Source organism: Colobus angolensis, unplaced genomic scaffold (assembly GCF_000951035.1).
Source record: "Colobus angolensis palliatus isolate OR3802 unplaced genomic scaffold, Cang.pa_1.0 Scaffold426, whole genome shotgun sequence".
Lineage (NCBI taxonomy): Eukaryota > Metazoa > Chordata > Mammalia > Primates > Cercopithecidae > Colobus > Colobus angolensis.
Window position 1 is genome coordinate 608,871 of NW_012117666.1, and position 22,765 is coordinate 631,635.

The window sequence follows — 22,765 nt, forward strand, 5'->3', positions numbered from 1 at the left end:
ACAGCTGTTGTGGGCAGGTGGGCCACAGAGCAGGGTCTATAGCTGGTGGGGCAGAAGGCGGGCCGATCTACCCCCGGGGGCCCCGGGAACCAGCGGCTTGAGACCCCAGAGGTCACCCCAGATAGGCCTTGGTGACTTTAGGGAGAGGCATTCCCCGGCCCTGTGCGCGTGTGGCCCCCAGGAAGGAGCAGGCGGACAGAGGGAGAAGGGACACCCCTCCCTGCCAAGGGAGATCTGTAGCCGGAGGAAAGGTGGGGTCAGGCGTGGGAGTAGGGAGGGGGCTCAGCTCACCATGGTCAGCTCTGAGACCCCAGCCCACCCATTACCCCCTCACAGAGAGCCCCCACTCGGCCTTTCCTTCGGTGAGCTTTCGTGACAAAACACTTTGGGGCTGCGCGGAAGTGAGCCCCACCCACACCGGGGTCTCAGAGCCTTGCAGCTTCTGCAGGCACCAGAAGACAAAGTCCCCCTATCCCTTCTGGCACATAACCCCTTCCACGGACGTGGTGCCTGGAGAGTACCGTGGGCTGCCGCAGCGTGGTTCCCCACCTGTCCTGCGGCCCAGGGTCCTGCGGAAACAGTGGGGTGGAATCCCTAGTGAGTCAGAACCAGAATGAAAGCGGAAAGGAGGACCCAGCTGGGAGGGAACCTAGAGGAGGCGCTAAGGGCCAAGCCAAGGGAGGGTGGCCCCAGGTCCCCTGTCCCTGTCCTCTGCAAGGCTGGGCCTTGGGAACATTTGCAGAAAGCTGGGTGCTCCTCTGGGGCAGAGGCCAGTGGTTCGGGGTGCTTTCGAGTTGGAAAAATGTAGCTCAGCCGCGCTGTGACCCCTGCAGCCCAGACGGTAAGGGTGGAGAAAGACGCGGGGTCTCAGGCACGGTGCCCTGGGAATGGGTGGGGCTCCTGCTGAAGGCAGCCAGGCTGTCTTCCCTCCTCATGTCCTTCCCCTTGGCGCTCTCCTTTTGGCTATTTATAAAACCATCCGTCTGGCCCTGCGCACGGGACTGGCCTGAGTCTCCTTTTCCATCCTTCGTTCCCTTTGGCAGGTGAGGGCACTGCCTGCAGAGGCTAGGAATGTGCCCCGTGGGGGTGGGGAGTGGAACCCAGGCCCCGCCTCCGCCCGGCTCTGAGTGTCTCTCCATCCCTGGGGAGCCCACCCCGAACCCAAGAAGGGTCACAGGCTCAGAAGCAGAGGACACCCCCAACCCCAGGGCATCTCCCATCCCAGCAGGAGTCTCCGGGGGCTCGCCCTGGGCTCTCCTGCAAGGAGGCTGCTGCTTTCCCCAGAACCTCCAGTCTGGGCCCCAGCCATCCCCTGCAGGGGGCTTCCCAGAGACGCCCTTCCTGAACCTGGTCTACCAAACAAAACTGTCTTTTTCTTAGTTCTCTCCTGAGTGCCGCCGCCCTGCCTGTTGGGGGCTGAGACCCTCGGCCACAGGAAGAGGTGGGCGTCCAGGACTCGCCCGCTGCTGGGCTCTCAGGCCCCAGCCCCTTGGGGCACAGCACCTGGAATCGTCCTTTTGTCCTCAGCCCGGCCTGCTGGTGGGGCCGGGCAGGTCCTCGGGGCTCCTCAGGCAGCTGCCGTCCAAGCCTCCCCTGCCCTCCTCCAGCTCTGCCCGCTCTCCTAGAGGTGGGGGTGGGGGGCGATGGAGGCCCCTGCGGCTCTCGGTGGGGACGACAGGGAGGAAGGAAGCTGGGGAGATGGAGACGAGAGAACGGAGGCAGGTGGTTTGGGCATTTGGCAGGAAAAGGTTGGAAGGAACGTCCCCGCATGGATTTCTCAGCCCTCGTGGGAGCCACGGCGCCCTGGGGACCGGAAGTGCGGGTCCGCAGGCCCCAGTCCCCGGGTTTCTCTGGGCATGGATGCCCTGCCTGCCTCCAGGGGGACTCGGGCCCCTCTGCCAGGGGCAACTTGGTACCAAAGACGGCTGAAGTACAATGGAAATTCAGACGGCCTGACAGGGAGTGGCAGTCACCTCAAAGGCCCCGCTCGTCGGGTGTGGGCGCCACTGCACCTCACCGGCTGTGCCAAGGCCGTCCACGCCTGCAGTGGGCCCCACAACCGGGCTTTTCTTTGGCAGCAGTGGCTTGTCCCTGTTTCCTAGGGGCTTGACAGTGCCAGGGTAGGCTCCAAACACACGGCTCTGGGCTCTTGGACTCACCCCTGCTTTGGGCAGGCGGTGGAAGGCAGGCCCCACAAGGGCTGCTCACTCCCGTCACCCGTCTCCCTCGGGGGTCTAGGGTTGCAGCCTCCTGAGAGCCCCTCCTCTCCATGCAGGCCTTGGACTGGTCCCGGCGGACCACCGAGTTCCCCACGCAGGGGGAAGATGCGCCCCACCTGGGTCGCCAAGGGAGGCGACACCATCTCTCCCCCTTGGGGTGGACCAGCCTTGCCTACCATGACCTCCAGGGCCAAGGCTCAGCCCTCATGCCTGGGAACAGAGGCTGCTTTGCTGGGCGAGGGCCTGAGGCCCCCCGAGCCTTCCCCAGGCAGGCAGCATCTCGGGAGGAGCCCTGGTGGGTTTAATTATGGAGCCGGCACTGACCGGCGTCCTCGCCCTCCCCGCGCAGCCTCCTTGGTGCGGTCCAACACATCACTGGGCAAGCTGAGGCCTGCCCCGGGCTTGGATGAATACTCACGAGGAATAAAGGGGTGGGCCGCGGGTTTTGTTGTTGGATTCAGCCAGTTGACAGAACTGAGGAGATGGGAAAAGCGAAAATGCCAACAAACGGCCCGCATGTTCCGGAGCATCCTCGGCTCCTGCCTCCCTAGCTGCCGAGTCTCTCCCCCTTGGTCCACGCTGCCAGGCGGCCACAACCCTGACCCTTCCCCTCGGGCCGCCCAGACCCATGCCTCGTCCCGCGGGACACCAGTTCCCCGGCGTGTGCAGACCCCCCGGCGCCTACCATGCTGTACGTCGGTGACCCCACACGGCACCTGGCCACGGTAGGTGTGACGCGCCCTTCGCAGGATCTCTTCGGGGACTTTGCAGGGGATTTTGCTGCAGTGGAGGGTTCAGAGGGGCATCCTTCTGCCTGCCTTCCTGGCCCGGTGTCTGCTGCCGGTTGGGGTGAGCAGAGGTAGGAAGGGAGGCGTTGAGGGGCTAGAGGCAGGTCCCGGGCATGGAGGCAGGGCAGATTCGGGCTCCAACAGCCTGTGCCCACCTGCTGAGCAGGGACCCGCAGCCAGGGAGAGGAGGCTGGGTCTGTGCCGATGGGGCTGCTGGTGCTTCCGCCTTGTGCCTGGGGGTCTCTGATGCTCCTTGGCTTTGGTCCAGGCTCAGAGTTTCCGAGCTGCCCTGCTCTGCCGCAGCCGCCAGGAGCTCAGTGCGCCCTGGAAGTCACCTTTGCTCCTGGGCTTGGGTGTGAAGCTTCCCCGCCCTCACCTGGGAATGTGCTCATTTGACAGCAGTGGCAGACGGGCTTCTTGTCAGCCTCACGGGCTCTTCTCCGCGTGGGTCTGAGCTCCAGGGCCAAGACCTGGAGCAAACTGGGCTCGAGGCCTCTCGCGCGCCGTCCCCCGTGCAGTGGGCAGCTGGCCTGGCAGAGGGGAGGGAAGGGCCTGCAGCTTGTGGTTGGCCCCTGCAACCTGAGTCCTGGGGACCTGGCCTCACTTCCAGACTTGCCAAGTCCCTGGTGCCAGGCAGGCACCAGCTGCTAATTGAGAAGGTGGAAGGCTGGGTACAGCTGCTCCATGCAGGGCCGCTCCTCCTCCCAGGGAAGCAGACAGCTGGGGCCGTGGGTACCTCTGCCACATGGGAAACTCAGCCATGGGTGGGGGATAGCGGGCAGGCAGGCAGAGTCCAAGTGCCCCCAAGCTCTGCTGGCACCGGGATGCAGAGGCACAAAGATCTAGGGACAGAGGCCTTTGGAGCCGTGGGCTCCGGGCAGTGTGACCAGGGTGTGTGTGACAGCGGTGTGTGTGAGTGTGCACGCCAGTGTGCACATCAGTGTGCATGTGGCAGGTGGGTATTGGTGTGCGTGCATGTGTGTGCCTCAGTGTGGATGTGCATGCAATACGCAGGTGAGGATATGTGCAGATGTGTGTGTGTTATGGGTGTGTGTACAGGCTGGTGTGTGTGTGTGTACACGTTTGCATATGTGTTGTGGTGTGTGTTCGTGTGTGCGGATTGGTACTGCAGGGGTGATTGTGTGATTTAGGTGGGTAGGTGCTCACGTGTTTCCGTGTGTGTGTTGTGATGGGTACATGTATGTTTGTGCCTGTGGCTATGTGTTCCCAGGCAAGGCTTTGAGAAGGGAGGCAGTGTGTGTGGCCCAGAGGGTGGGTGAGGGTGTGGGTGACCCAGCTCCACAGCGTGCCCGGATGCTGGCTCTATGCACGCGAGTCTGGTGGCACCACGGCCTCTCCACATGCCTGCGTGATCTTTTTATCGGAAACCCAGTGCTGGGACTGCAGCCCAGAGCAGGCAATGGCTACATCGGGCATGGGGTGTCCCTCTCTCCCTTGTCTGGCTGTCACCCACTTGTTCACTGATACGTGTATCCACCAACACATTGCTATTAGAAACACACAGCAGGCCTGGGGCTCCTGGGGGGGCAGACTTGTACCCCCAGACTCTTGATTCAGGAGGTACGTGAGCTGGGAGGGGCTGTCTCCTGGCTGCTGGACTGCCTGGAACCGAAGGTGGAGCCAGAAGCCTCGGGTGGAGAGGCCAGTGTCGCTGCCTGGCCAGCCGAGAAGCCTGGGGACTTGGGGGGACTCTGGTACAATCTTTTCCCTTGAATGGAGCAGATGTCGCCATGTGACTGACTCTCTGGGGGACTCCACCAAGGTTGAGGATGCGGCCACGCAGACTCCATTCCCGGGAGGGGTGGGGAGGTGGAGCCCTGCTGCCCTGGCCTGCAGATCTTCTCTGCCTGCAGGAGCTGCTGGTGTCCACTCGGCTGCTGCTGCCCGGTGCCCTGGGCGTCAGCAATGGCCCGCTGTGCCATCACTGTGTTTCTTTTTAGACCGAGGATTACTGTGGTTCGTTTGTTCATTTGTTGATCTGTCCCATCAGCAAGTGTCAACTGGGCACCTTTGTGTGTTAGGCTGAGTGCCAGGAGCAGGTGGAGGCAGTACCCAGAGCCAGCCGTGTCTCCAACACCTCTTCCTTCTCGGGGGAGGCGGGCTAGGCGGGGCCATCCTAATGGGCTGGGTGGCGACTCAGTTTCCCTGTTTCTGTGCCAGAGAGAGTATTCATGACCTCATCGTACTGCAGGAACATGTTTTGAGAGAGAAAATGGTATTCAGCCCAAAGGGTTTTAAACCCAAAGTGAGTGGATCGAGTTGTATTGGAGTTGGTGGTTTTGTGCGGCCGTGGTCATTCCTATCGAAGTACAGCGGCTGCTCTGGAGCCCGCTGGGCCAGCCTGGCCCTGGGAAGAGGCGTCTAGTTGGCAGGACACTGTCTGAGCCCTCAACTGGGCTCACCGATTGCCCCCAGCCTGGCACAGGATTCCAGGTGTGGGCTCGGAGTCTGTCTCTCTGGCACCTGCAAGTTGAGTCTTTGGACAGTGACACCTCTCTCTGAGCCTCAATCTCCTCTATGATTGGGACAGAGTTGACCGTAGCTGCTCGGCTGTGGGGACCAATGGGAGCCACTGGTTACTTGCTGCAAATGGGGGCGCAGGGAGGCCTGGCCTGGAGAGCTGCAGCCTCAGCCCCTCCTCCTGCAATCCCAGCTGTGTAGCCTCAGCCCCGCCTCCTACAATCCCAGCCATGCGGCCTCAGTCCTTCCTCCTGCAATCCCAGCCATGCAGCCTCAGCCCCTCCTCCCACAATCCCAGCCATGCTCTTCACTTGCTTTCCACACTGTCCTTCCACATGGGGGACTGGATAACCCCATGGTGGCTCTGGCCAAACAAGGCCACGTTCTGAGTCTGTGGCTCCCACACACTGGGGTTGATCAATGCCCAACCCTGAGGTGGACACAGAGACGTTGCCCACTTCTCCTGCCTATAGCAAGGAAGGAGCCAACAGCTGGACAAGTGGGGCCCCACTACAGGAGGCTGAGCACTGGAGACGTCGGAGCTGGGCACTGTCCACCCACACCTGGGAGTCTCCCTGACTTCCCAGATTTCCAGCTCATGGCCCCTTGCCCCCCACTTCCACCTGGGGCCGCTGTTCTTCCGCGTTAGCATCTCAGGAGGTTAGCCGGGGTGATGGGAGACACCCCTGGCTCTCCTGCACCCGCTGTATGGAGGGGCTGCAGCCTGTCTCGCTGCAGCGCCTGGGCTGTCCACCCTTGGGCTTGGCCTGTTCTAACCCTGCCCCTCCGCATAGCGGGCATCCGTCCATTGCGGGAACGTGGCCACCCCTGTGCATGGACAGGTCCAGAGCTTTCGACCCCCTGTGCGCCCCATGGAGCCGGTGCCCGCTCTGTTCCTGCAGAAAGTGAAGCCTCTGGGCAGGACAGGCCTCCAGGACAGGGCCCTGGGGCCGGGGAAAGCCAATCAGTGCGGCAAGCTGCAGTTACTAGGCGCCTACTGTGTACATGGGGCTATGGAGTCGAGGGGGTGCAGCTGGCACACGTTCTGGGAGGGCCCCTGGCTGCAGTGCTGGGGATAGACCACAGGGGGGCAGGGCCGAGGCCAGGAGCCGCTCACAAGCTGGGGCCATCCAGAGGAGGGGGCAGCCCACTGGCCAGGTGGTGCAATGCTGTGGGATACTGAGCAAGATTTGCTGATGGGCTGGATATGAGGGGAGGGGTGGGGGGACCCCCAGTTTTCTGCCCTGAGATGGGCAGAACTGCAGCAGGGCAGGGGTGAAAACGCCGTAGTCGGCCGTTGACTTTGGCCATGGCCGTGGCCGTGGCCTTGGCTGTGCTGGAGACGCCCGGCAGCCATTGCACAGCTGAGAAAGAGCTGCATGCAGGGAGGGGGACGACAAGCGAGCAGTTCCCAAAGCCCCATGAGGGAGGGGTATCCAGTGGTCCTGGGGCCTGAGAAATGTGACCACCTGGTGGCTCAGACCTGTGTGTGTCAGAGCAGGTGGTGGGTGGTGGTCAGGTGTAGGGTCGTGTTTGAAGGCGACCTTAGAGGAAGAACAGGGGAGGATTCCAGAAAGACGCTGAGGTTCTTTTTGCAGCCTTGCAGGGCGCTCTGCTGCTCCCCGAGGCAGGAAAGGCTGGCAGGGTCCAGATGGGTGGTGGGTAAGGAGTTCGGGCCACACTTGCAGGAGCGGCCACGTGTACACTCAGTTGCTGTTGTGGGCGGGCAGGCTGTGGAGACGACCTCCAGGGAGTCCTGGACATGGGTACTTACAGTCAGGGCTCTGGGGGATCTGCACGGAGGCAGGGAGAGACAGCGGCTGGAGCCGAGCACTGGGCACTCTGACATCCGAGACACCGAGCAGAGGGGGAGATGCGGAGGGGCAGCCTGGAAGGCCAGGAGAGACCAGGCACGAGGGGCCGGCTGGGAGAACAGAAAAGGGACCGGGGCTTGGCAACCCAGAGGCTGCTGAGTTCCCGTGGTTTGGAGAGGGCAGGGCCCAGCTGGGAACGGCTCATGGGATCACTGAGTGCAGCCTCAGCGGCCCCCGGCGTCCTCCCAGGAGAGAGCTGAGCATGGCCCAGGGAGCCCCCAGCATCCTCTCCAGGACTTGTGTCCTGGAAGACCCCAAGCAGTGGTGGGGCTCGGGCCATCTGGGGCCAGGGGAGGGACCCGTTGTCCTAGCTGGAGATCCAGGGATCGGAGGAGCCACCTGTCTCACCTGCCAGCTGTGCCTAGTGCACGCCTGCCTCCGGCCCCCCTGCCACCCTCCTCCAGCTGCTATTTCTGTCTCCCTTGTTCTGTCCCCCATTGGGCCTCCCCCCAGTCACCAGCCTAGTTGGACCTCAACTTGCTAGACCCAAACTGAACTCCTTATCTTCCCCTGATAGGGGGCGGTGCCACATCTCAGCTAGCTGGAAATCCACTCTCCCCTTTGCTCAGGCCAGAGCCCTGGAGGCACTCTCGGCACACCTGAAGTCCTGTGAATCCTCCCTGCAAACGTGGCCGGGGCCCCTGCGCAGCCTACCGCGTACCCCACCTCACACCCGCGGCCCACCGCGCGCACCCACAGCCCACCTCACACCCGCGGCCCACCGCCATCTCACAGTTGCTGCCTTTGCTGACGCCCGCCCTGTGTTCTCAACACCAGAGCCAGAGGGAGCCCTTGCAGACCCGCATGTCTCTGCTCAGTTCCGACCGCCTCTCCCGCTGTCCCCCAGGGCTCCGTCTCTCCCTGCACGGGCCCTCAGCCCTTCCTCTGGCTGCAGGCTCTCTGCCCTGCTGGTCCCCAGCCTGGAAACACTCCCAGGCCCACTCAGTACCTGGGGCAGATCTTTCCCTTCCTGCAGGGCGGCCTTCACCTTTTCCTGAGCCCGTGCTTGCCTGGACGCCGGCCCTGGCCCCTGTGGCCAGCTCTGTGTTTCCGAGACCACTTTTGATCCTGAGCCCCTGCACGTTCGCTGCCTGGTTTATTTATTGTTGTCAGCATGGAGGGCCGGGGCTGCGTCTCGTGTCAGCTGCTGTCTCCCTGCACCTGCGAGGGGTGCCGGGATGTCAAGCCTAGGAAATGGGTGTGAAGAGCTGACCTGCCTTTGTGGGAGCTGACCGAGGCCAGCACACTGGGTGGGACCATCTGTCGCTCCTGAGCCCACTAACTGGGGAGGGGACAGGCAGAGCAGGGCTGAGAGATTCCTGAGCAAGCATGCTGCTGTCCCTCTGGCTCCGGGGCCTCTGCCCTCTTCCTCGATGGCCCCCCACAGCCGTCCTGGACTGTCTTCTCCACCTTTGGGCTCCTGCTCCAATGTCTCCTTGTCACCTAGAGCCATCGGAGGTGGCACGCCCCGTAACTGCCTCCCCTCCCTGCGCCCTGCAGTGCGCCCCGTAACTACCTCCCCTCCCCGCGCCCTGCACTGTACTTGTCACAATTCAAATTCTCGGCTCAGCCACTAATGTGTGCTGGGAGGGGTCCAGGAAGCCCTGCTAAGCACCTGTCAGCGTCTCCAGCAAGGCAGGAGGCTGTTACAGGTGGGGCCTGATCCACATCTGCAGGATGTTTGGATGGATGGACAGGTGGATGGGCAGGGGTGTGCGTTCAAGGACATAGGATGTCAAGGCTGACACCTGGGTTGGGCTCTGGGGTGCTGGCAGCAGGGTTTGGAGAGGGGAGAGAAGCCTGTGTGAGCTGTACCTTCCCCCTTGTCTTCCCAGGCACTCGGCACTCTGGGTGGGAGGGCCTGGACCAGCCCGTTTCCAGGTGGTTAAATAAAGTCTGTGCATCCTGTGGGCCGCCTGCCTCGCATAGGCAGCAGCACAGGGCCTTAAGGGGGTGTGGCCTGCATACCCCACTGGGGCCTCCTGCAGACACTCAGGGTCCAGGCTGCCCCTCACTGCGACCTGGAAGGGAGGGGCTGCTGGGCTAGGCCTCTGGAGGAGGCTTCTCAGGGGAGGTGGGCTCTGAGCGGGATCTGGGAGGCAAGGGGCAGAAGCTGAGGGGTGTGGAGAAGGATCTGGGGGAGGAGGTGGAGGCACCGTGAGGGGACTCCAGGGTGGTTAGCAGGTGGAAGGCAGTGAGGGTTGAGGAGAGGGTGGGGCGAGGCCCTTCCACCAGGCCACAGTGGGAGGCTCAAATGTGAGTCCCTGGAGGCCCAGGGGACACCAGGCTACCCTGGAGTCATCTGAAGTCACCTGGGGGTGTGGAGGGAGACGCGTCTGCAAGGCCCCCGTGTGGCGCTAAATACAGAGTGGGTGCTGCAGACGGGCTCAGCCGCTGCAGGCAGGTGCAGGCAGGATAGCAGCGGTGGCCCTGGGCCTCGCAGTCCTGCAGACACACGTCTGGGCAGCCGTGCGGGGCTTCTGGGGGCGCGTTTCTCCGGTGTGAGGTGTGGAAAGTTCCACATGGCCCTGGCACGGGATTGGGCAAGGCCTTACCTCAGCCCCGGGTGAGAGCAGCGGGTGCTGTGTGCACTGTCAGGAGAGGGAGGCTTCCCCCCAGGCGCATGTCGAATCTTGTTGGCATTTCCATCTGTTTAATCACGGGCTCCGGGAGATGCTGTGGGAAGTACCGGCGGGATGGAGGTCTTGCCTCGGTGGGATGGGCCCTCTCCCTCCGGAGCCCGGGCTGCTTGTCAGTCACTCACCCCTGGGCGAGGTTGGGGCCCAAGTTCAGACATGCCCGCGAGAGATCAGGGAGTTTGAGGAGCTGCATAATCTCAAAAAACCACAACAGTCTGGTCTCAATATTCTTCAGGGAGCGGGGACACGGACCTCCTTGTTCTACAAGGGCTGGGGTCACAGCTCAGAGCCCCGTCCAGGCTGGAGGGAGAAGGCCAGGAGGCCAGAGGGAGGCCAGCTGACCCCTCAGGAGACTCCAGGCAGACCCCGATGCCAGACTCCAGCCCTCAAACATGCTGCCTTCTGGAAATGTCTGTTGCGGGCCCACCATGCACCACGCTGTGGCTGCCAGGGGTGGATGAAGCAGAGCATGTCTGCCGTGTCTGGAGCTCCCATCCCAGTTGAACAGAATGGACCAAGAGTGTGCGGGATAAATGCCGGGCGGGGAGCAGGGCTGCTTGCCCTGGTGCAGGAGCTAGAGAGGTGACAGGAGCGAGGGAGGCAGAGGTGGAGGTGGGGAGGGGCCAGCGGGGCGTCAGGATTTCAGCTGACGTCCCTACTATGCTTTTGCACGCGCCTCCCTCTCTGACTGCAATCCTAACTGATTAGGATCGGAGGAATCTCCACTTCCACAGAGAAGGGAGACTGCATGGCCAGCCCGTGGGCTCAGGTCCCAGTCTCCTGATTCCCGCCAAGCCCAGAGCCCCAGGAAGCGGCCCCATCCTTGGCAGCTGACCTGGCCTCGGCTCCCCCCAGGATGGGATCCCTCGGGAAGCTGTTATTGTCGGAGGGGCAGGAGCTCTATCTTTCGTGCCTCTGCACTTGTGGCAGAGAAAACGGTTTCCGAATGAGCATTTGTGCCCCGCCCTCCCCACCACCCCTGCTGGACCCAGTGCAGGGACCAGGTTGGAGGTGCCTTCACCCCACATCTCCGCCAGAGGGGTCAGCTGAAATCATGGCCTTTGGAGACGTGGCCAGAGTCATTGTGAATTTTGCTGGCAGGTTTCTCTGTTATCATTTCCACTAAAAAATACGTTCCATTCTGGACAGTACCACATCTGTCCTTTGTCATCCCACGGCACAGCCGTGACCGCCCATGCCCTTGCTTTGCATTCTGTCTTAATATCCCGGGCCCTAATAAACGGCACTGTGGATACCGGGAAGCGAGAGGAGCGGACTAGGGGGGAACAGGGACACAAACTTGAAAAAAATGTATTTCCCATCTACATGTAAATAAAATCACTCAAGTGCCCCATGCCTGTAATCCCAGCACTTTGGAAGGCTGAGGTGGGCGGATCACCTGAGGTCAGGAGGTCGAAACCAGCCTGGCCAACATGGTGAAACCCCGTCTCTACTAAAAATATAAAAATTAACACCTGTAATCCCAGCTACTGGGGAGGCTGAGGCAAGGTAATCTCTTGAATCCAGGAGGTGGAAGTTGCAGTGAGCCGAGATCGCACCACTGCACTCCAGCCTGGGCGACACAGCGAGACTCTGTCTCAAAAAAAAAAAAAAAAAAAATCACTTGAGACGGTTTACACATTTTAAACAGTCAACAGGTGCAGTGGGAATCTTTTAACAAAACCACAAAATCCAACTTAATCTGAAATAGGATGGAACCCATGGGGCGGGAGGGTGACGATGGGGCCCAGCTCCCCTCCAGCTCCTGGCCGGCGAAGGCAATGAGTCTTTCAAGGGGCTGTCCCCACCCTCCACATTCTGGGGAAGGCAGCCTGGACCCTGGGCACTGTCTGGGCTTGGGGCTCTGGCTGACATGGCGGGCAGTAGCACACCGTGGCCACTTCCCCAGTTGCACGGCCCACGTGGATTTCAGGGTTTGTTTCATCCCACCAAGAGTTTCTGGGCGTCCTCTCGGTGCTGGCTGCCCGGACACCTCAGGGAACAGGAGAGACCCTGACCCCTGAGAGCACCTGCCCTTCCCCATCTATCCCTGTGCCCGGGGCTTAGCGACTGTCCTCTGAGTAGTGAATCTGGATTTCCGTCCCTGTTCCTCAGTGGAGCCTGTCCAACCGCAGTTCCTCCTAGCTGGATTTTTGTGCCAAGGCGTAAAGGTCATGCCTCGTGCATGGGAGCTTCCTGGACGCTGGTTCCAGGAGGCCTCCCGGGTGAGAGTCACTCCTGATGAAAAGTCTCAGGTTACTGTATTTCTGGACCCTCTTGATTCCCACAGCCATCCTACGAAGTCCACGTTGATTTCTTCTTGGTTTTTTTTCAAGACAGAGTCTTGCTCTGTCACCCAGGCTGGAGTGCAGTGGCATGATCTCGGCTCACTGCAACCTCTGCCTCCCAGGTTCAAGCAATTCTCCTTGCTCATCCTCCCAAGTAGCTGGGATTACAGGCGCACACCACCACGCCCAGCTAAATTTTTTTTTTGTATTTTTAGTAGAAACAGGGTTTCACCATGTTGGCCAGGCCAGTCTCAAACTCCTCACCTCGGGTGATCCACCCACTTCGGCCTTCCAAAGTTCTGGGATGATAGGCATGAGCTACTGCGCCCGGCCGGTACACATTGATTTCATCCCCACTTTGCAGATGAGAAAACGAAGTCCTAGGGAGGTGGAGTGATGGGCCAGGTCACACGGGTGGAGCAGAGGCTTGGCCCTGGGACTCCTGACCCCAGAGCCCTGCTTGGCCCCCTTGGGTCCCTGGGAGGTCTCTCCTGCCCCTCTCCTGGATGGACAGAGAAGCCTGGTTCCCAGGGTGGTGGCACGGGGGCATCAGTAGACCCAGAAGAACCTGCTGTTCTGGGATGGACAGCCCTGGCCACCACTTCCTGCCCACCTTGTGAGAACCCCCAGACCTCAGCCATCGCCATCCCCAGCTTGGCTGACGGTAGGTGCCGGGGCTTGCATTGGCGTGTCCAGCCAGCGGGACAGGGGCTTCAGGGCTGGGCTGAGCTCTGGCCTCCCCCACACTGCTCCTCTCTGCTCTCAGACAGGCAGGCCAGGGGGCAAGTGGGACCCTCCACATTCCTCCTGGAGGGGGCCCAGCTACTGGGTGGCCTCACTCTCTGATGCCTCATTTTGGAGCAAGGTCACCAGCCTGCTGCCACCCCAGGGGCATGGGTGGATCAAACCAGTGAGGTCTGGGAACTGTGTTGATGCCTGTGACTGGCCAAGGCTAGAGAGCAGCTCCGTTCACCACTGCCTGCTGCCCACGCCCCGGCCCCGGTCCCCAGCCCCCAGCCCAGAGCTCATCTCGAGCGCAGGTGCACCCAGGGAGGTTCCCAGCCCATCTGCAGGGAGGAGAGACGAGGCCCCCTGGGTGGGTGGGTGGGGGCTGCTGGGTTTGCCCTGGCAGAGCACTCCTGCCCCGCAACAAGGCCCTGGGGCCCCAGCAGGGTCTGGTGTGTCCGCGGCCTGGAGGCGGGCGGGAAGGCCACCCGCTGGCTCCCTGGCTCCCGCGCACTCCTTGGGTCAGGCCCAGGAGCCCTGCACACACATGTAGGCACTTGTGGCCGCCGCGGGCCGGGCGTGTCCTAATTAGCCCACTATCTTGGGAGCTCTTGTTGAAAGCAAAACAAACCAAAAAAGTCCTGGTTTTGCCCGGGTTCCTCCCTGCGGTTTCCGGGGGCCCTCTGGTTTTGGGAGACCCTGGGCTCCCGTGCAGGCCTGTGTTAGGGTCAGGGTTCCTCGTTTCAGCAGCTTGACCCCGGGCAGGAGCCAGGCCCCAGGCAAAGCTCCTTGCTGCCAGGCAGGAAGCAAAAGGGAAAACCAGAGTCCTCCGAGCCAGGTGGAGGGGCCTGTGGAGGATGCCTGGGGAGGTCAGTGACCCAGAAAGCCACCCACACTCCCCAGACGCTGCGTTCCCAGCTGCACTCAAAGCTGCAGCTGCAAAGCCTCTGCCACCCACTGGGGACGCGACGGGGCGGCGACTACAGGCAGGGCCAGCATGCAGGGAGAGAGGTCCCCTGGAAGCAGCAGAGGACAGTGTCCCCTGGGCACGAGGACAGGCCCAGTAACCCTGGGGAGGACGGGGCTTCAGAGGCCCCCACCCGTGTCACTGAGCCTGAGGATCAGAGAGGACCAGAGGGAGAGACCGATATCAGGGCCCTGCCTGGAGAAGCCCTGCTAAGGGAGCCTGCCTGGGGCTCCGGGCAGAGAACTGCGCCGAGAGGGCTTCAGGCCTGCTGTCCGGACACTTTTCCACTAATTGGAATTCCCGCGTGGGGCTGCCTGCTGCAAGGGCCCGGCTCACTCCCGCTGGGCTGTGCTAGGTGCAGAGATCCTATCAGCTCTTCTCCTCTTGCCTCAATGACTAATTCCTTGGCACCTTCCTCAGATCATTCAAGAATGTGGACAAGTTAAAATATGAACCACGTTGCCGTGGGTCTGCGTCCTGCTTCTCCCAAACAAGGGAGGCGCGGGCTCTTTGCCCCACTGGCTGTCCTGTTCTCAGGGATGGAGCAGGAATGGGAGTTGGCAGTTGGGGGGGACCCTGGGGCCTGCCCTTGCCTGCCTTCCTGACCTGAGAAGCCTCAGCTGGGCACCCCTCGAGTCCCGGGATGTTCTTGGCCAGGGGACTCAAATGAGTCAGGAGTGGGGAGGTCCTGCATCCCTGAGGCCATCCCAGGGCCCAAAACAGGGAAGACCCTTCCAGGAAGGCCACCGCTGGTTGCTTGGAAGAGAGAGGGCACCACGGGGGGGGGGTTGGGCAGGCTGGCACCCGGTACCCAGTGGTGGGAGGGGCCGGCTTATGTCCCGTACTCACTCCTGGGCAGCTGGACTGGGGAAGCCGTCCTGCATTTGTTCGTTTGTTCTACCAGCTCACTTGTTCAGCGAGCCTCTCCAGCAGCCGCTCTAATGGAGCACTGATTGACGGTGTTGGCTCTGAGCCACGTGTGTAATTCTGCTTTTTCTAGTAGCCGCATTCAAAAAGATGGAAAGGAACTGACAGAAGTCATTTAATTATTTCCTGTATTCACCCCTAACTGTGATGGTTTCAGCTTGTAATCAATAGGAAATGGTGAGTGAGGAGTTTTCCGTTCTTTCCATGGCCCTGAGCCCTTGGAATCGGGGTGCGCTCACACACTGGGCCCGGCTCCATCCACATTTCACACACCCCAACCCTGTGTGGCCAGTGGCCACTGTATCCAGGGTCCTCATGGGTTCATGCTCAAGTAGGGGAGACAGAAGCCTTGGGGGACATGCGAGCCTGGCCTTCCAGAGAGTGGCTGTTAAGATGCTCAAACTGGGTGACAAGAGAGAACACCCGAGGCCTGGGGGCTGCTCCTGCCAGTGTGGCCAGGGCTGACCCCTCAGAACAGGGACCTCTGAGCCCAGACAGGGCTGGTGAGGATTCGTGTGCAGACCACAACTGGAGGCTTCCAGGCAGGGCCTGGGCCTGTGGTCAGGAGCAGGTCTCAGACACCTTGGAGACCTCTTGGGCCTTGGTGAGGAGTCTGGGAACCGGGGACCCTGGGGCGGGGCCTGTGCTGTGCAGCCAGAGCTTGGCACTGCCCTGTGTCACCCCCACCATCTCCCATGTGCGGGGTTGAGGCAGGGTCCGTCCTCTCTGCCAGGAGCCTACTGGCAGCTCGCTGGTGCCCAGGGTGGCAGGTTCTCCCCAAGCCAGACACCAGGAGGAGCAGGAGTGGCCTTTCTACACCTTTCTCTGAGCAGGGCAGTGGCTGCTTCCCCAGACCCCTCACAATAGCCCAGGAGCCGGGAGAGGTGAGGGTCACCCTTCCCTGGGATATTATGTTTTGTTTTGTTTTTTGAGACAAAGTCTTGCCCTGTCTCCCAGGCTGGAGGGCAGTGGCGTGATCTTGGCTCTCTGCAGTCTCAGACTCCTGGGCTTGGCTCTCTGCAGCCTCAGACTCCTAGGCTCAAGAGATCCTCCCACCTCGGCCCCCAGAGTGCTGGGATTACAGGCGTCCCCCCGTGATGGTTTTAACCTGACACCATGTTTCCAAGGCTAGTCCACGTGGCAGCCTGTGGGAGCTTCCTTCTGTCTTTATGGCCGAGGAAGAGGCCACTGTCCAGACACACTGTTTCTTTATCCATTTGCCGTTCAGTGGACCCTGGGCTCCCGGGAAGGACCTGTGGTGCAGGAAGTTAGGAAGGCTGTGGGGAGTGCGACAGACCAGGAAGGAGGCTGCACTGGTGCCGGAGAGGTGGGCAGGGCCCGTGCTGCAGGGGTCCCCGTTCCATTGGTGGGTGGGCTCCCCAGGTTGACAGCTCACAGCCAGCTTAATGGTGCCAGATGATGGCAGCTTCAGCCGAGGCCTCGTGCCAAGACCCTTGCATTGGAGCTAGGACACGGGTCGGACCTGGTGGCTCAGGCCTACTGGGGGCTGTTAGCTGTCCTGGGCTGGAGCACCCAGGGAAAGTGCCTGCCTGGGCTTTGGTGGCCCTGGGAACAGTGGTGATGGCTCTGGTGAGCACCAGTCCCCTGTCTCCTGCCCCTCCAGCATCCCAGGCTGAGCTGCCTCCACGTTGGACAGCACTCAGTGGAGGACTCAGTAGAGGACTCAGAGAGGACGCACACTCTGGACTCGCCCGGTATCCTTCTCCATCGGATGCTGGAGGGGCCGGGGCTGTGGCCCTCATCAGGGACCTCAGTGGATGTGTGTCCTAAGACCTGCAGAACCGAAGGCCTCTGGGTCACTAAACCTAACCGCCTCTGATGGAGAAGGCTGAGGTGCAGGAAGGGTCTGAGCCTGGGAGTCCTGGCCAGGCCCCTAAACCCTCGTGTGTGGGGGATGCACCTTTAATTTTTTGGCTTGGAGGGGGCAGGCTGGTGGGAGGGGGGAGTGCGCTCACAGCATGCCACAGCTTCTCTAAAGAGGGGCACAGGGCAGAAGGACCCCCCCCTCGCCCGCCTACGCCTGGCTCTGCCCCTTCCTGCTCTGCAATCCCAGTTCACGGTCTGGGGGTCTCAGCCTGCACCTTGCTGGCTACTGGTGACCTTTGTGCCATCAGCTGGGGCCGCTGGATCCCTGGGGCCAATCATGTCTCCAGCCCCATAGCTCAGGTTCCTCGTCTGTACCATGGGGACAGCCACGGGGTCCACCGTAGGCCCGGGGAGAGGGGTAAAGGAGTTTGTTTGCGTTGAACCTCGGGGGTCACGGGAAAGCTGTTTATGCGTCTGCAGTCTCCCTCCAGTACCCGCCTCCAGATTTGGAAGGAGGGTCTCCCTCGGCGGCCCACCAAGTGAGGTCTGCCCTGCCCTGGATCTGAGACACCGAGGCCGGGCCAGCACCCCCTCCCTCAGCTGGGGCCTCCCTTAAGCTCCTGGCAGAGGCTGATCCGTGCTGGGGTCCCCGGGGCCCACAGAGGGTGGCGCAGGGGACGCACTCACAGGGGTTCCTGTTCCTTGGTGTGTGGTCCTGGCGGGGGAGCTGCGGGTAGGGGCCCAGCGAGAGAACCCCAGGCCAGAGGGCAGCAGGGGTGGGGCTTCGCCGGCCCCTGAGCGCGGAGCGGCCTTTCCAGCAGGGGTGAGGCCGTTCACCGGGAGACGAGGCCGCCCACCTGGGAAAACTGGGCTCAGCCATTGAACAGCAGCCCCCACCCTATCCCACCACCTAGTGAGGGCCAGACCTAGTGAGGGCCCGAATCTGGTCTCCAGCACCTCAGAGGCACCCACCCACCCAAGCCCAGGTGTGCGCACCCTGCACTCAGGGCCCACTTGTGCCTGGCCCACCTCACCCACTGCCTGGCTCCCTGGGGCTGGATTTCCCCACTTTGAGCTGTGAGGTCCAGACCCCGATGCTGCCCAGAGCGTGCAGCGAAGCCCATGTGGGCATCAGGGCCTGGGAGCCTCCCCCACCCAACGCCTCCCCTCCAGGTGTGCAGAGAGTCTATTCCGCCTCATCAACGGCTGGGTGGATCCCCAGAAACCCTGGCACCGGGAGGCTGATGGAGGGGAGGGCGAGGTGAATATGTCAGTTTATCCCAACGCAAGTAGTGGCCTGTTGGGATGGGGGAGAGACCCGGGGAAATATTTGGGATGACTGGAGCCGCTGGCCCTTTAAGGCTCCTGTAACAGGACACCTCCTAGATGGGACAGGACGACTGACTGTGTGTGTTTCCCCTTCCTCCTCCCCTTTCCCGCGCCAGGCCCAGTTCAATTTGCTGAGCAGCACCATGGACCAGATGAGCAGCCGCGCGGCCTCGGCCAGCCCGTACACCCCGGAGCACGCCGCCAGCGTGCCCACCCACTCACCCTACGCGCAGCCCAGCTCCACCTTCGACACCATGTCGCCCGCGCCTGTCATCCCCTCCAACACCGACTATCCCGGACCCCACCACTTCGAGGTCACTTTCCAGCAGTCCAGCACGGCCAAGTCAGCCACCTGGACGGTGAGTCCCCCTGCTCCCTGCGGGCTCTGGGCTGGAAAGGAGGTGGCCGCCTTCCCCGCACCTCAAGAGGTCCGAGCTCACCCCACTGTCTGCTCGGGGTTCCCACCTGGCCCGGGCCGGGAGGAGCTTCGGGCAGGAGGCGGGTCTCAGGGCCAGGCAGTCTGGGTATGCCCACCCCTCTGGACGTGAGTGGCCAGAGAAAGTCAGCCTCCAAAGGGCCACAGAGGGGACGGACTTGGCCCGGCTGGTGAGGTCTCCGCCAAGACTGGCCCACGGCTTCCCCATGCTCAGGTAGGGACTTTGGTTTGAAATCCTCTCCTGGGCAGAGGCAGGGGCTCTGCTGCCAAGAGTTGTCTGTCCAAGACAGGCCCACAGCCCAGGGTCTGCAGAACCTGCCTCCTCCAGGCAGCAAGATGCATCTGCGGGTGGGTGGATTCGGGCTTTGCCAGCACTGTCTCTGGGGTGGCATTTCCAGGAACTGGCATGCGCCGAGGAGATGGGGTGGAACCACGGTGCCGAGGACTCAGGTCCTCACTGCGGTGCCCCTGGGGACAGCCTGGCCCACGGTGGGGATCTTGCTAACTCTGATAACATCACCTGTGCACACGGCCACTCTCCTCGAGCCGGGCACCGTGCTCAGGGCTTTGAGTTGAGCTAACTCCTGCACCCACCAACGACACACAGGGCTGACTCCATCACTGCTCCCTTTTACAGCCAAGGAGGCTGAGGCTTGGGGAGGGAAGTGGTTCGCCCAGAGTTCTGCTCATAGGAAGTGGGGGCAACCACCTCTGCATCTGTATTCCTACCCACTGAGCTGCCCTGCCCAGATGGCTTCCGGGGCAGGGGTCTGTCAGGAGGGGCAAGGTGAAGGCTGCATGACCCCAGCCAGGAGTGGAGGGCACGCAGGGGTTGGGCGGGAAGAGCAGCCCCAAGAGCTCTCCGGGTTTCCCCTACTGCACCGAGGAGGGGGCAAGTGAGCCCTGCCCGGACACCGGGGCCGTGGCTGCAGGAGGGGCTCTATGGGACACATGCTTGGTCTGGCCCACTGGGCAGCGCCCCTCCCCCACGAGGCCCCGCCTCCCCTGGGCACAGCTCAATGCTGGCTCCCTGAAGTCCACGCAGGGCGGCTGCATTCCCACCCACTGTGGGGGGTGCTGAGAAAGGGCCCCTCGGGTTTTTCCGCTTTAAGAACCGGGTCCCACTATGCTGCCGGCCATAGCTGCGGTTTTCCCACGCTCCTGGAGGGCCGAGGGGCAGGGCGGAGCCTAAGGTAGCCTGTCAGGCTCTGCAGGTAGCCGGACAGTCCTGCCGGGCTGGTCTGGGGTCTGGGTTCCAGGCCCCGCCCGCCCCCTCCTGCGGTTGTTTCTGATTCTCACTCCAGCCATGGGCTCCCCCAACTGCTGGCTCCGGGCTAAGAGAAGGCTCAGCCCAGACTCCCTGGGCTTGATGGGAAGGGGCTCCGTGGGCTGTTGGGCCGAGGGGCAGAGGACCTGGCACCTCCTCCAGGGCCTCCCACCCCCATCTGGCAGGGAATGCCGACCCCAGCCCTAACGCCCCGTTTTCTCCATTTGGAAATTACCCCTCCACGCTCCTTACTGCACGGTGGAGATAAGGATGGGAAGACCGTGCTGGGGCCGTGGTCACCACAGGCTTAGCTTGCAGCAGGAGGCCCATGTGTTGTCTTAATTGTGGTGGTGGAGGGCATGCTGGCCTGGGCCTCCCAAATGAGTGGTTCTGTGGCAGCTGCACCTGCCTGTGGGGCAAGGGAGACCCGGACTATCCCTCCACCCCACTTGAAGGTCCGGTGAGGCCACCTGAAGCCAGGTCAGAAAGCCCCAAGGCATCCTCACCTGCACACTCCAGCAGCGGGAGCCTTTCCACTGCTTCTCTCCCACCCTCAGGCTTGTTGCCTAAGTCCACTCTCTCCCCTCTAAGGACACTGACCTCCTGCCCTGGGGTTTATGATGCTGGTGGTTTCCAGAGAGTGTCCCCTTGAAGTCCTGGCAGGCAGCTCTGGGAGCTCCGCCTCCCTTCCTCCCATGGTCTGGGGATGCTGGGTGCTTGGGATGCACTGCATGTGGTCTGAGCTGATCTTCCTGGAAGGACAGGAGCAAAGCCCTCTGCTGGCTGACTTGCCCACCTGAGGTGTCTGCCACCCCCACCTCCTGCCAGGTGTGTGGCATCAGGTTCAAGGGACTTCATGGTTTTGTCTCAATTGCCTTGTTCTGCAGGACGGGGCGGCCTTGCCCTGTGGGACGGGCTGGTCAGCTGCAGCTGGGGGAGGGGAAGGCTCTGCCTGCTGCCCAGGAAAGGAGCAGCGACGCTTCTGCTTCCTCGCTCCCTCCCTGCTGGGCTTTGTGGACGCTGGGGCTGGGGGTTGGGGCGCGAGCTGGGGAAGAAGATGCTGTCGCCTGCACCCAGGGCTCCTCCTCCGAAGCCCTGTGGATCCAGGGGATGGAGGTGGAACAAACATTGATAATGAGATTTTTGGCACCTCAGCTCTCTGAGGGCAGAATCCCCTCCACCAGGGCTTCTTCCCTTGCCCAGGGAGGGGCAGGCAGGTGGTCGGCTCACAGTGTGGGACAGGGCCTCCAGGCAGCCCACTTGCTCCCAGCTCTGGGGTCCCACCTTGCGGGCACTGCCCAGACCTGCTGCCTGGACTTGCGTCCGGCCTCTGCACCGTGGCTCCCTGGGCTCCCGGCACACCAGCCGGCTGGTAACTGATGGATAATTCTTATTTTTCTCGAGTACAGTTCCACATTGGCTGCCGCCCTCCTTTCTCCCCAGTCAGGAAAAACACTCTCACCAGTCCCCGGGTGACCACAGCTGCTACTGGGGTCTTTGACCTCTGCTTTGCTGAGGCCCACGATGGGTCTCCCCAGTCCCGGGGGTGTCCATCTGTCCTAAGCAGCTTCCCTCAGACTTCAGATCTCCTTGGGCACTGAGGGGTCTGGAGGCTGCGGTTCACAGGCCTGTGCATATGTGTGTATACACACACAGACATGGCACCTTCCCACATGCATGCACACGCATGGATACACAAGTCCATTATGCACACGCAGGCACGTGGAAACACACAGCCATGCATGTACACGCACAGGCCTCCCCCCGTCGCTGCCCAGGGTTCTAGAGCTCCCACCCATGGAAAGCCAGGAGGAGGAGGAGGCGGGTCATGGGTAACCGAGAGCCAGAGGAAGGATTTGTGTTTAGCCACAAGAGTGTAACCAGTGACCAGTGACAGGGCAAGGCTGGCGTTTGGTGAGAGGGACCCTGCATGGTGAGAGGGGTAGAGCTGGCACCTGCTGGGGTCCTGATCCCAGGTCTGCCTGGGAGCACCTGCTCCTTCGCCCCTCTGCCCTGGCATCCTCACCTGCAGAGAGAGTGTGGCCTGCCAGCCATGGTAGGGACAAAGGAGCTGGCTCTTGGGACTTCTTAGGGCAGGGCAGGGTGCCTGGGGAGCGCTCCACATACATGTGCTTTTTGTGAGTGCAGTGCTGAGTGACACCAGTACCCTTCTCCCAGTTCAACCCCCTCTGTGGGACAGTGTGGGGTCAGAGCATGGGCAGAGCTCTCTGCAGGGCATGGCCTGGCCTCTGAGCCCTGCTGGCCACTCCTGTCCTGGGAGCCCTGCAGGTTGGCAGTGGCTCAGACAGCTGGTTCTAGGAGGCCCTCGGGGAGGAGAATGAACAGGAGTTCCTCTAGCTGTCGGAACAGCCCAAGGCGATGGGCATCGGATGCTGTGACACCCCGGCTCAGCCGTTCTGCCCCCAGCTCAGCCTCATCGGGGAAGGTGGCTGTCCTTGGTGTTTGGGAAGTTTGCGGACAGGGTTCTGAGGTCAGGCAAGAAAGCATTGTGGGGTTGGAAGCCCTGGCCCAGCACAGCATCTATGGGCACCTCAGGGCATGCTGAGTGACACCACCCACAGCCCACGAGGCAGGCTGCCGTGGCAGGAGGATGAGGACACACACAGGTGCGATGGCCGGCTGCCCCAGTATCCCTCCAGACAGACAGATGGACACAGGGGGTGGACACAGCCCCCTGAGTGCCCTCCAGCTGCTCTCAGACTCAGCGTGTGTGTGTGCGTGTGTGTGTGCGCGCGCATGCACATGTTCGTCTTAGGGGAGAGGGGACTCCACGTCTAGGAAAGCCCCCTCCAGGAGGGACATATGGAAGGATGGTCAGGGAAGCACAAAGGCTCTGCTCGGGATTCCTGGGGAGAATGAGGCTGAGTCAACACTAATGGGTCTGGAGCAACCTTCCCAGCGCCTCGGAGGCTTGCAAGCAGGAGAATAATAGCGGAGGTGTCCCAACACGATCGTGGTATCAATTGCGTTATCCTA

The 22,765-nt window shown here is 62.0% G+C and overlaps 1 protein-coding gene across 3 annotated transcripts in view; it reads left to right on the forward strand.

Moving 5' to 3' along the window:
* The window catches only part of TP73 (tumor protein p73), a 63,103-nt gene that overhangs the window by 18,609 nt on the left and 21,729 nt on the right, over positions 1 to 22,765 (forward strand). For 2 of the 3 annotated variants that reach the window (XM_011956841.1, XM_011956842.1), the window contains exons 1-2: positions 2,673 to 2,944; positions 18,182 to 18,424. In XM_011956841.1, the coding sequence (XP_011812231.1) occupies positions 2,906 to 2,944; positions 18,182 to 18,424 (282 nt within the window). In that variant the 5' untranslated portion in view covers positions 2,673 to 2,905. Of the gene's footprint in view, positions 1 to 2,672; positions 2,945 to 18,181; positions 18,425 to 22,765 lie in introns of those variants that run through there. The other variant, XM_011956840.1, reaches the window with a different exon arrangement.